Source organism: Poecilia latipinna, unplaced genomic scaffold (assembly GCF_001443285.1).
Source record: "Poecilia latipinna isolate Pla-1442-1.1 unplaced genomic scaffold, P_latipinna-1.0 Scaffold432, whole genome shotgun sequence".
In the NCBI taxonomy this organism is placed as follows: Eukaryota; Metazoa; Chordata; class Actinopteri; order Cyprinodontiformes; family Poeciliidae; genus Poecilia; species Poecilia latipinna.
In genome coordinates this window covers 139,930-153,156 of record NW_015113048.1, presented here as the reverse complement: position 1 = coordinate 153,156, position 13,227 = coordinate 139,930, and the positions used below count along the sequence as shown (strand labels likewise).

Below are 13,227 nucleotides of genomic sequence, written 5' to 3'. Positions count from 1 at the left end.
ATTTTTTACAAAAAAGGAAAACGAGTTCTAAATTAACCCCCCCTGTTGAAAGGTTAATAAAAAAAAAAAAAAAAAAAAAAAAATTGGATATTTTCTACCACATTTTATTGTTGTTGCACACATCATAAAACTTTTTCACGTCATATTAAATTCGATTTTCAGGACTGTGTAGCTGGAATTACAATAATAAGCCATCTCATCCACAGGGTGTAGAGTAAAATGTGACCACTAGAGGGCGGAGTAGCCCTGTATTTCCAGCCAACACCAAACCCCAAGAGATGCGAACAAATAAGGACTCTGAGACGGGGTTGAGGTCTGGTTTGAACATGTATATTGGGATTTTCAGTTTATATGCAAGAGGAAACATCGACTTCAACCTTCTTTGCCTTTACTTCACACTTTACCACACTAATAGCTTACAAACTGCACTCTAGCAAACGTCCCGTCAAGGTGGTTTAAGATATGCCGACTCGGACAAATGAGAAGCATGTTGAAGTCCTTCAGCGGAGCCAACCTGCAAGGGAAGCCGACACGAACTCCCTCTGCTTTAAACACCAGTTAAATTATGTGGAAATATTACCGATATGTCATCATGGCACAAAAGGACACGTGGGGAATGGGGGACTTCATGGACAGCACAAGAACCCGGAAAAAAAAAAAAAAAGTACTGCTGCAAGGCAAGGAAACCCCTTCATGCTCCGCTTTCTAGGCACTGCTGTCCTTGTGCGCCGTCGGCTTAAGCAGCAATGGCACCATGAAGAAACAATACGGGATTCAAAGCACATTCGGTCTAATGCAAGTCTGATGGTGGGTTATTAAATACACGGTGTAATGCTCTGTACATTAACCAGGCGAATACGTCTCCTTCAGTGTGTACTAAGATGAGATTTCCAGTTTGTATTCCTGATTTCAAAAGGCGCTGGGAACCAGTGGTGAAATCTAGAAAAAAATAAAAATAAAAAATCAAGCCAACATACAAGGAACTCAAGGAACGGGCCTCCACCTCCATTTAAACACAGTTCCTCCTAATTTTGCATTAAATAATAATAATAAAGTTTTTCCAAGATGTTCATAATGAGGCTTCCTTTACATTTGCATTTTTGTAAAAAGATCAATGAATTTTGAACTGAGAAGGTTCTGCAGATACTACAGGTGCATCTGAGTGCATTAGAATACCATCCAAAAGCTTACTTCAGTAAGTTCAGAAAGTGAAATTACACAAAAAAAAAAAGTATCTATTTTTGTTCATTTTGCTTATGGCTTAAACCCCAAAATGTAGGTTGCAGAAATGTTACATAAAAGCAATAAAAAGAAGTTTTAATTCAGAAATGTTAGCGTACTGCTACGTAAGACTTCAATCTGTGATTGGGACTCCTTTTTTCATGAGGTAAGGAAGTAAAGATTGATTTGATAATGACCACTAACTCATCTTCCTACAGAATCTCCATTCGGTTTTACGTCAAGGGAGTTCAGGTGGCGCAAAGTCCTGCTTGAAATTAAAACTAACTTAGAGAAGCATGAAGTACCACTGTGCTGATTTTGGATTTGAACATAGCAGAACTCAACTTTCCTTTAAAAATCTTTGGATAGAGCAAACTCCTTTAGCATTTGTGGATCACCCTTGTGGAGATGCTCAGCATAATATTTCTGTATTAAAATCCTTCTCTTATTTGTCTTATGTAACATTCAAATTTTCTGAGAAACTGAATTTTTACCAATTTTTTTTGTTGATTCATTAGTGTAGCAGAATCTCTTCCTTCTTGTGTTTATTCGCCTCAATCCTACATGCCGTAGTGACCAAACCTTTCTCCGGTTTAGACAAAATTTGTTGGCCAGCGTTAAACAAAAAAAACAAAACAATGTTAAATTCATCAGTCTTTAAATTATTTCATACAAAAGAAAACATGGCAGCCTTCCTTAATGATCAACTACTTCACCAATATATGTAATCATGCATGCAGACAATGCATGTTTCCCTCTCATTCATACACAAAGAGACAGACACTCAACCCAGGACAACTCCAGCTTGTTATCACATGTGGTTCATGCAGTGGTCAAAGCAGAAACATGTGGTTCCGATCCGTTTCTCTGTTTGAGTCAAGTACGTGGCATAGCTTTATGAGAATTTAAAAAAAAAAAAAAAAGGAAAGCAAACATGATTTGGCTCAGACCTGGATCCTTCATACTTACCTGGTCCAGTCTTAACAGTCTTGGTACTGTTTTACAAAATGCACTGTTTGGATTCGGTGGTCGGATTTGGCTTTTTGTATATACAAGATCACCAATTCATCAATGATCACAAGAGAATTTAAGAAGTTCAGGATTTCATATCCATTTAGGTAATAACGTCTGTTCAGCCAGCTGCGTTGTATCCTGATCTCAGAGTTTGACGTTATCCGGTAAGTTTGGTTGCGTCCCCGCGTTTGGGCGGTGCGGGTGGTGGTCCTTTTCGCAGCGTTGCATAGCCTGAGATGTTTCCGGACATATAGCCGTCGTTTCCTCCGTTGCTCTGCTTCCCCTGGTCCAGTAGCAGCTCCGGGGGCGGCGGAGGCAGCGCCATGTCATCCATGGTCCCCGCTGGGTCCAGTTTGCCGGGGAGGCCTGGAGCCTGGCGACCCACCGACTTGCGTTTCAAAGTCTGACTGAGATCCGCCAGGAAGTTGGGCTGACCTGAGCTACCCTTTGGAGATGTGGGCGGCGGTGGAGATATCCCAGGCGGTTCTGGGGTAGTGTTGCTTCGCCGCCCTAGGGTGGGTGGAGGAGTCTTTTTTAGGGAGTTCTTTGCCCATATTGAGTTGCTAACAAGGGAGACAGGCGGCGGAGGAGGGGGAGCTTGGGGTTGAGGGTTTACCACGGCTACTCTTGGGACATCATTGCCTGGAGGCGGTGGAGGAGGGAAAAGCTCAGAGACAGGGGGGGGAGGTGGAAAGTAGGCGCACTCGGGTGGAGGAGACGGAAAGTCACCACCTGTCTGTTTTGCCTGGCTTACTTTAGCTTGAAGCGCCAAAGGTAGGTTAGACAGGTTGAGCTTTCCTGGTTTAGGAGGTGCAGGAGGCCCATTTGAAGGGTCCTTTGAAGGAGAGCCAATGGAGGAGGAGACGGGACATGGGGAAGATGGGGTGCTATTGCCCTGGGGAGCAAACTTGCTGAGCAAATTCCTCCTGGATTCCTCGTAAGAGGCTGACGAGTTAGCCTTAATGCTGGAGTTCCTCTGAGGGGCTGGAGGGGGCTTCTTACCACCGAAACTGGAGGAGCCAGACGGCGATCTCCTCAATGGAGAGCCCATGTTTCCAGAGGGAAGTGGCGGGGGTGGTGGCGTTGGGCCAGTGATGGGTGCTGGAGGAGGAGGCGGCGGCGGTGGTGCAGGGAAGCTGTTGTTGCCCTCTGCTGGAGGAGGGGGGAACTCTGGAGACGGCAGCTGTTGGTTACCGCCAGGCTGCCATTTTGGTTTCGTTTTCACAGCTGGTGGGGAGAGTGGGGCTTTAGGGTACTCGGCATGGTTGACTTGGGATGAAGCTCCTGGAAACTGACTTGCCAACTGCTTCACCAAAGACATGGTAGGTGCAGCTCCCGTGGAAACGCTCAGTGTTTTAGTCAGGCTGTGCTGCTTGGGAAGGGTAGGCGGAGGATGGGTGTGACCCTGCTGGAGGCTAAGCTGCTTCTTTAGGTGAGAAGGTGCAGGAGGGGGTGGAGGTGGTGGGGGCGGAGGTGGTGGAGTTGGCGCAGGAGGGAATGGTGATACTGGGGACATGGGTTTGGGTGCAGTGTGAGGCATAAAACCAGGAGTGAAGGTTTTGGGTGGAGCTCGGGGGGGTCCGGGAGGAGGTGGAAACTGTGCTGGTATTGGGCACTGTTGGGGTGGCGGAGGAGGAGGTGGGGGCGGTGGTGGAGGTGGAGGAGGTGGTGGTGGTGGTGCTGGAGCAGGCGGTGGGGAGTCCTCAAGATCTCCGTTGTGAGACAGCAGTTCTCGTGGTGGACTGGGAAACTGCTCCTTTAGCGCCTGCTTCAGCCCATTGGTGTGAACTGTCTGTCTCATGGGGGTTGGTGCAACAGGTGGAGGCAGAGGCGGAGGAGGAGGAAACGTCATGTTGCTGGCGTGCAGCGCAGGAGGCGGTGGGATGAAGGAAGGAGGAGCAGCCGAGTTGAAAGGGCCAAATCGCAAAACTGCCATTGCGGACCCCGGGATTGGCATTGATGGCGGAGGTGGAGGAGGAGGCGGAGGAGGAGGTGGGACGTTGGTCCTTGCAGCAATGTGATTTACGTTGGGCTTGATGGCCTGCGCAGGTGGCGTCGGAGGTGGAGGCAGGACTTGCTTAGCCGTCGCCGGTAGCTTGAAAGAAGTCTTCTGGTTCTGCAGCCGGGTGATGGTGCTGTACTTGTACATGGTGGGGGCCGGCGAGTGGTGCGACACTATTTGCACTGGAGGCAGTGGAGGAGGCGGAGGGGGTGGTGGTGGAGGGGGTGGAGGTGGACTGGGAGCAGCAGCTGGTTCCTGCTGATCGTAACTAATGCTGGGCTGTGGATCTGGAGACTTGGGTGGCGGAGGTGGAGGTTGTACCATCTCTGGGGGTGGAGGTGGCAGCATCTGGGGAGGTGACGGAGGCTGATGTGGTTGGATCACTGTCGGTTGTTGCGTTAAAGATGGCTGAGGTGGGTGGTGCTGCTGCTGCTGCGGAGGGGGAGTGAGGATGGGGTGGTCCACTGAATGCTGGCTGTGATGCCGGTGGCTGTGGGAGGAATGCGTCGATCCACGCGACGCCTCCATCCTGGTCTGCTGAGCAAATATAAGCAATAAATAAATCACAATCTCTTATTTAACATGCATTTTCATGTCTGTGGACAGAAAGTCATACTTTAGAATTCTCCTCCATCTGGGTTCCCCTCTTCCAGGCTTCAGAGAAAATGGAGCTCACCACACTCTGGGACCGGCCATGAGAGGAGGCTGTGTCCACGCCACTGTCTGAATGACCTGAATGATTGGACTGGGACTCTGACAGGATGCAAACACAAGAATCTTGGTTTTAACTACATGCTGCACTATCAGTGGAGTCTGTGATTAGAAAATAAACTCACCAGGTATACTGGCAGAACTGGAGCCTGACCGAATGCTGGAGGTAGACAGAGATGACCAATCATAGGCTGCCTCTGTCCTCTTCATTGCTTCCTGGTAGTTCACATATAACTGCTTGCCATACTATAGATAAGCACATACTTCAAGTCATTTATGAAAATGCATATAAAAACATTGCTTATTGCCCAAAATGAACAGATTTGGACTCACCTTGGCGATGCGGATGCCATTCACCCACTGGTGCAGGGTCCTAACATCATCACAGCAAAGGTATTTGATGTACTGGGACTTCTTCTGGATTTGGGGATGCTAATAAAACAAATAAACAGCCCCAGCTAGTGGCTACATCTTGCATAAAAGGACAAAACATTTCCCGTCAATAATCTGAATTCTGCTCAGTAAAAATCGGAAGGAATCAGGATATACTGTTGAAAGACCCAATGTTGATCCATTTTAATCTAGATTTCAAATGAGGTAGATCAATCTTTCGCTGGTCGTAACGTTAGATAATCTAGTTTTTTAATGTTTTCCTTACTAAGCTAAACGATGACATTTTCATGCCTCTTCATCCTCTTTGATTGATTTATTTCTCTCCTAATACTTTATCTTCTCCATAACAATAACGTAATTTTCTAGTTTGTTTACATAGTTTGAATATTTCCAATGTGACTCTCTAGTAGTTTTTAAGTTTGGAGTTTCTTTTATATATTTTTTTATTTTTCAGCATCTGTAAAGACTTTTTTCCCCACGTTTATAGATAAAGTTTGATTTACTTATACATCAAACTTCAACTCTTAACTGGAGTGTTTGATGACAAAAAAGCTTTATGTTAGTTTCATCTGACCAACGCTCGCAGTTCTGTTTACGTCTGGGTAGCAATAATTAATTCTCTTTCATCTTTGAAAATTTTTAAAGGTGTACACATATATATTTTTTGTTAGCTAACAAAGCACACTTGAACACTATAACAAATAAAGCACAGATTTTTCTTTAGGTCTAATTGTATAAAAGTGTTGATTATTAAGAGCTTCTTCTATACCTGTCAACTATCTACAAAGGTGATTTTCTTACCTTCAGGGCCAGGCAGTAATCAGTAGGAGCCTTGTATTTGCTGCGGTAGTCCTGGCCATAATACACATTAACATGATCCAACTGCAGGAAGCACACGAGATCTCTGGACGCCTTCAGAGACACAAGATACAACATTATTGATGCATATTTCACTAATTATAACAACAAAAAACTCTTAAGTGATAAATTCGTAAAATAATTCCTATCGCTCTGAAAAATACATATAGAAATTTGAACATTACAACATTGTAATCTAGATTGCAACTAATTCAGAACGAATTCCACAAAATACTAATTAAATGATGATTATATGGGGGCTTTTGAACACAGAGCATGTTTCTAAATGTTCAGATGTCAAGAAGATAGTTTTGATGGAGAAAAAGGTTAGAAGAGGAAGATAATTTAGGGAATTATGCACGTTGCACACATGCTTACAATAATAAGAGCACATGTGCACTTCAGATCTAGAACCGTACATGATAAATGGCATGCGTTGTTTGCTGCAACTGTTCTTCAAAGTGATTAAGCACACAACAGGAAATACCGCAGAGCAGACTGTGAATCTGGTTCTCATGATCCCAACTCACATTTCTGTTTAACCCTTCAAAGTCTGGCATGTAAAATTCAGATTTTTCTAAGTGAACCTGTTCAAAATTCGAAACATTGCTTGACTCTTTTTTTAACTGATACATAAGGCTTTTGCAATTATGCAATTATCATAAAACAGAAAATTTCCTCCCATTAATTTTTTTTTTTTTCATACAAAATGTCCAAAAATACTTAGCAACATTTTCACTGAGAACAGCAGGTTTCTGGAGAAAGTAACAAGGTGTTAAAGAAGTAGTGGCCTTAGTATTTTCTGAAATCTCACTTTAACAAAGTTTTGAGGACAAAGTTTTTTTTGTGCATCTCCAAATTTGCTAGTGTCACTTTTGATAGTCATAAAAGTGGTAACTTTATTAGAAAGGTAGAGGCCTCAAAAATATGATGTGTCATAGGATTATTCATAACTCTGCCAGGACAGAGAGACTTTGGGTCAGAGGTAAACAAGTCTAAGCTGACCTTTGCTTTGCCTTTTGGAACATAATAGATCCCTGAAGCCCTGAGGAGGAAGTAACGCTTTTTCCACGACTTCTTTCCATCCTCTTTGAGCCACAGAATCCCCTCAATCTCTGGCACCGACACCGATCCCCCGCAGAAGCATTCCTGAAAGACAAAAATGAAAAATAAATAAATAAATAAATAAATAAATAAAATAGTGCAATTCTCCGTTTTCATTTCCTTCTACCAGCAGTAGAAACAAAAACAAAGGTTGTTTTGCACGGCTTTACCTCTAGTAGAGCTTCTTTATTCCGGTCAGCCATCTCCGACGTCTCCTTCCGCCCCAACAAATAGTTCTGAAAGGGATTGACGGGAACAGGAAAGTGAGTCGATGACAACGAGGAGGGGGAGTGAAGCTGGAAACACACCTCGTCTTACGTTAAATAAATTATTCACCTCAACTCGCTTTAGAGTTTTGACCTACTTTCAAGTTCCCTCCCTGACTGGCAGCTGTAAGCACTCAGCATGCATAAACTATGTGTTTTGCGTGCGCGGCACGAGCAGATTAATGGGTGCTCACCTGGGGGTTCTTGAAGAGAGCGTACTTCTCGATGCGCTCGATGAACATGAGCTTGTTGTGGCTGTCCCGGGTCCAGTTTAACAGGTTCTCCACCAAGTTCTCATGGTCCTCAAATATACGTTCTGGAAAAGATCGCGGCGCAACGAAAAACCTGCCGTCAACATCATTAAGCGTGCTCATTTGAGTTGGGATGGACTGCTGGCTTACCCATCTGCAGCTCCGTGATGGTTTCCACCAGAGACCAGTCTGGACTGTAGCCACAGTGAGACTTGTCCAGCAGGCTGTCCAGCACCTGCCTGACCGACTGCCGCTCATCCACCATCATGGTCTTGGAGCTCTCGTCCGACATATGGACCCGAATCACCAGCTGAGAAAGAACAGGAGCGTTAGAAACAATTACTAAAGCTAGTTATTGCTTTTTGTGACCAATAAAATACAGACATCAGATATATTCAACTAAATACATCAGAATATTAACTAAGTGTTGATGTATACCCAATAAGCAGAAATCTTATGCTACAACCTAAATAATCATGATGAAAATGCTAAAAATGCTAATTGCTAAAAAACATTTTCAGCAGACACTTACACCTACACTTAGTCGGTAAGCTCCAAATTCCGATGCTATAAAATATGGCTGCTCCAAGCACATTGATGGAAAGTTTAGTGGACGGAAAATATGGTAAGTGAGCATATTTGAGTTTGAACTGTTTGTTTGGTAGTCGTTATGGATCTAATCTCTTTCAAAGGTGATGCGTTATTATATTTGCATATTTTACAGTTACTGACATGAATAAAATCCCTCTTTTTCCAAAAATTACCATTTTATCCTCATGTCTGACCGACCAGTTTGTTGTTATACACAGATACACACCGAAAGGTCAGCATGTGACTGAACTTGGACTATATTCAGTTTGATCGACCTTGATTTACAAAGTTGCCGTTTGTAAACTCAATCTGCATCAAGGCTGCGTGAAAGTGAGAGAGAGCAAGACTTTCCACAAATAACAGGAACATTAAACAGCTTTTAGTATCCATCTGTTCACAAACATGCTGAATTTGAAAATATTGATACCCGTTTAAAAAGCTAGGGGTTCCCAAGCTAATTGCTAATTTTAAAAGCTAAAGACACCTTAAAATATTAACTTCTTTTGTATTTGTTACAATATTTGATTCTGTTTTGTAGCTTGACGACATCTCTACTACTCCTGGAAAAAGTTATTAAAACAAAGACTTTAGGAGTGCCTGAAAAACAAAATTTGAAACCTAACGAGATTAAAACTTTACAATATCTGGAGGCAAGTTCTAATTCCCCATCGCTGAATCCCCACCGATAAAGCCAACAACTGCATCCCGACACCAACTGGTCGTTACGACACTAAGGATGATTGAGCTGAAACCCAAACGAGTGAAGGCTCTACGACGGAGCCTCAGACATGGGGAGCCTGACCTACATTTCTCAGAATACAAACCAACCCACCCCCCTTCTGAATCTCTACTGCATAAAAGTTGATGAGAAATGTTGAATTTTTAATTCAAATACAACAAAGCTGATGGAATTGCATGCATTCAGCGAATCACTGCAGCTCATGTTGCAGCTGTACCAAGCTTCCCTTTATCTGGTCATGTCAGAGGAGAGCCCTGTTAGCTGGAACACTGCTGGGCTTCACCCATTCATCGCATATTAAAAACATAGGAACACCATTCTGCAAAATGCGTTGGTCCTCACTCACACAGTCGGTTCATTCATGTGGAGTCCAGTATCGACACATAAATGGAGACAGAGGCTGCAGCCGTCCAGTCAAACATCAGAGCAGGTTACAGTGGAAGTGGAAAAACAAACAAAAAAAAAAAGAAAAATCGCTGCATTGTCTTTCAATGCACAGACCGACTTCTTGCTTCCACAATCAAACGCTGCATTGACCTATTTTCCCTGCGCTTCGCTGCCTCGCCATGGATGAAGTTCAAAAGCGTGTCTGACAAGACGACGAGCGTTTCATAAGGTCGAAGGAGTTTCATGAAGACAGATCGAGTCTGAAAGTGTTCAGAAAAAAAAACAAAAAAAAAAACGCATTTACCTTTTTGACCTGCGCCTCCTTGATTTTCTCCAGAGCGACACGGATCTTCTCTGCCTTGATCTTGGCGGCTTGCTCCTCCTTAATGGACACACAGGAACATGTTTAATCCATCATGGCACACACACACTGTTTGATCCAATTTAAGCCTTTTTTTAAAGTTGAAATGCCACAAACCACATAAGGATTTTTCTCTCCATTTTCGTAGCTTACCTGCCCCCTCCAGCAAGATGCCATCATCTCCATTCTACAGGTTAGCAACACTTACACTTGTGTAATTAATATGTTATATAACTGATGTGAATCGTTGCAGTTGCAGCTGTGGCATTCCCTCAAACGTGGCACTCCATCATTCTGGATTCAAAGGAAGCTGCTGCAGCTTCCTTTGATCCTCTTAAACAATGCTAGAAGATCCCTAAAGGGCGCGAGGCTGCAGATTGATGCAGGAACACTTCAAAGAGCATCTATGAATCCCGAAAAAATACAAAATCCTCGGAAGAAGTGGGAAACATTGTAAAGTTGTTCCACCACGATCGTCGGCGGGGATGAAAATGGGTAAAAGTCTGCGGCGGCGTGGGGGTTCACTGACATTCACATGTGCATCCAATGTGCACAATTTCACAAACCAAAAAAAAAAAAAAAAAAAAGGAGATAGTAGGAAGGAAGACGCCCCTCCCCCTTGCCTCTTCCCTTCCTCTCTTCAGAACAGCAGCCAGGCTTTGGGAGCGTGCCCAATCGATGGAGCATAATCCCCACAAATATAGCAGGAGCCGAAGGGGTCGGCCAACCAGAGAGCTGCTTTCTCAGGACCCTCCAGCCAATCGGCGAGAGACGATGGCAGCCTCCGGTCCAGAGGCTAAGCCACAGTGGCAGGGATGCGCGGCGGCGGAATTTGGGTGAATGAGGTGCTGAATATTTGACGACGTCTACAGATGTGTTCGCAGAAAGAGGGCGAGGGGTATAAACGAGAACCACCCCCTCCTCCCTTTGACCCAGACTGTCTTTTTTCACATGAGTAGCTTCAAAGCAAGCAAACATTAATGGAGTCGGAGTCGGTGTGGCCGACTCGGAGCGGCCGGCGTTCAGAGTAAGGGGGTCAGGATGGGTTTAACCTCAGATTTAACCCTCTGACACCGGCACAACTCCTGTTTCTGATCCTACTCTACTGACATGTTCACACCCAGCCAGTTTTCAAGAGCTCTTCTGCATGTTTTAATTTTTTTATTTTTTATTTTGGCATCCTCACACTTTGATGTCTTTCCACTCTAGACTGGACTGTATCTCAAACAAACTGATCTGTTTTATGTGATAGGACTCCACAAGCTGATTTATGATGAATTTATATATAATTGTAAAAACCTCTGAGGTAGAGACTTTGTAAATCTAGCCCCAGTTTCAACTTAAATAATGGAAAACTACTGCATAACACTGACAGATACAAGAAACATTAAACCTCAAAAAGGTTGATAAATTAGCTTGACAAGATTATTTCCTCATAAAACAGAAAGTAAATCAACAGTAGGCCGCATGCAGAAAAACACGGAAAGGAGACCCAACACAGATCCAAAGATAAAAGCCCCCATGCATCTGAATAAGGTTTAATAAAGACCAACTCATGGTGAAGTTAATGAGGAAAAATTAATTTGATGCTATGCATCCTTAAAAGCTGTAATCAAAGCCTTCATATACAGATCGCTGAATATGGCGATCTTGGTTTCCCCCCCCAATAATAAAGATCAGGGTTCCGAAACATTGTTATGGAAAACTGCCAAACTTTTCCTGATTCAACTTTCCAGAGCCTATGCTCTCATCGTTATCCAGTCGTCGAAAACACTAAAATCTAATTTCAACGTTTCCAGACCGTGTCGGAACCCGGAAAGATGGACATTTTTTTCTCCCCCGCCCCCCAGCAGGCATGCAGAGACTCCACAGACACCCACACCGATCATGGAGTGTAAAAGGAAGTCACCTTGGTCAGGAGGTGAGAAGGCTTCCCAGCTATGCTTTTCAGAATGAGTGAGGTTTCTCGGTCCAGATAGGAATGCTTGGGTGAGGAACAGGAGATCAAAACAGAAAGAGCAGAGGAAGAGACAAAATACAAGGAAGTCAGTGCCAGATGATTATCTGAGGCTTATTAATTGCAGGTGCTGTGATTCTTTTTTTTTTTTTTTTTTTTTTTAAAAAATAAATAAAGCAGCGTGGAAAAGAGAGAAGAGTCTAAATAAAGCACTCAGCAGTTGTGGTTGTCGTTAGCTGCAGCTGTGGGAGCTGAAGGAAAGACTGTGTGAAGTGCGAGGACAATTCAGATGTAGTTTCACTTACAGTTCAGCTGCTTTCACACGTCATTTTACAGCAGTTTCTATATCTCATTGTCTCATGAACAAAACTGAAATATTACGATCGTACCTCTGCAATAAAGGGTTTTAATTGGACTAAAAAAATCTGAAAACCACATCCATACACAAATAACCATTTGACTATTTTTATAAGAACTGCTAAATGTTTTTTTTTTTTTTAAACAGGTGTAAAACATTCCCCAAACCCCAATTTGAACACATAACAATGTTCTGCATTTTTAATACCATAAAAACTATTTTCCACGATTGTAGTTCACTGTACTCCTCACACGCAAACTTACAGTGGCCCGGTCCACTTCACCCTCGCGGGAGGTGAAGTCAAGCTGGCGTCTGGCCGGCCTACTGCTGGCCCGTCGCAGAGTGACATGCTGGAAAAGTCGGAAGGTGCAGGCAGGCAGGCAGGCGGGCAGGCAGGCGGGTGCGTGTGTGTTTGTGGGAAGAGGCCAACGGTAAATCAAAGGATGCAAACAGAAACAAAGTGAACACATGCAGGAGGGGGAGGGAGACATGCAGGATAACATGGTTGTTGTGACCTGACTTATTTTCCTTTTTCTTTTCTTTTTTTTTTTTTTTTGGACGTTTGTTTTTCTTCGAGCTTCTACAGGCGTGGAATAAAGCTGAGATTTGCTGTGCCTAAAACCAGATTAAATGAGCCTTACCAACACTTTAGAGCAGTGTTTCTCAAACTTTCTTTAGGCTGAAGATTAAACACTCACAGACCACCTAACTTTAAATTATTGCCGCAATAAAACAACATCAAAAAATGACTTTTTTTTTAATTCCAAGTGTTGTGTGCATTAATTATATTTTAGGATTGTTTGTAATTTAGAAGCATGATAAAAGAAAAAGAAAATTGAGTTGCTTGGTAGAAACAAACATTTTCTTTCAGTCCGAGGAAAGCCCAACATAATCTATTATTTTATTTTAGGTGTTTAGATGCAGTTAGTCAACGTGGGGCACAGCGCTGCTCACCACCTCGCACGCTACGTGTCGCATTTTGAGCTCATATCACAGCAAATAAACGGTTATTTA

The 13,227-nt window shown here is 43.5% G+C and overlaps 1 protein-coding gene across 6 annotated transcripts in view; it reads right to left on the bottom strand.

The window, feature by feature from the left end:
- Nucleotides 1–308: 308 nt before the first annotated feature.
- The window catches only part of raph1b (Ras association (RalGDS/AF-6) and pleckstrin homology domains 1b), a 36,295-nt gene continuing 23,376 nt past the window's right edge, over nucleotides 309–13,227 (bottom strand). Inside the window, exons 7-19 of one of the 6 annotated variants that reach the window (XR_001425718.1) lie at nucleotides 12,477–12,563; nucleotides 11,808–11,882; nucleotides 9,842–9,919; nucleotides 7,971–8,130; nucleotides 7,764–7,885; nucleotides 7,474–7,539; nucleotides 7,205–7,348; nucleotides 6,143–6,253; nucleotides 5,282–5,380; nucleotides 5,074–5,194; nucleotides 4,854–4,990; nucleotides 1,716–4,774; nucleotides 309–939 (exon numbers count right to left, since the gene is read on the bottom strand). Coding sequence is in view for 5 of the 6 variants with exons in the window: in XM_015038155.1 (XP_014893641.1) it covers nucleotides 2,393–4,774; nucleotides 4,854–4,990; nucleotides 5,074–5,194; nucleotides 5,282–5,380; nucleotides 6,143–6,253; nucleotides 7,205–7,348; nucleotides 7,474–7,539; nucleotides 7,764–7,885; nucleotides 7,971–8,130; nucleotides 9,842–9,919; nucleotides 11,808–11,882; nucleotides 12,477–12,563 (3,582 nt within the window). In the remaining variant the exon portion in view is untranslated. Of the gene's footprint in view, nucleotides 4,775–4,853; nucleotides 4,991–5,073; nucleotides 5,195–5,281; nucleotides 5,381–6,142; nucleotides 6,254–7,204; nucleotides 7,349–7,473; nucleotides 7,540–7,763; nucleotides 7,886–7,970; nucleotides 8,131–9,841; nucleotides 9,920–11,807; nucleotides 11,883–12,476; nucleotides 12,564–13,227 lie in introns of all 6 variants that reach the window. The other 5 variants (XM_015038155.1, XM_015038156.1, XM_015038157.1 and 2 more) reach the window with 5 other exon arrangements.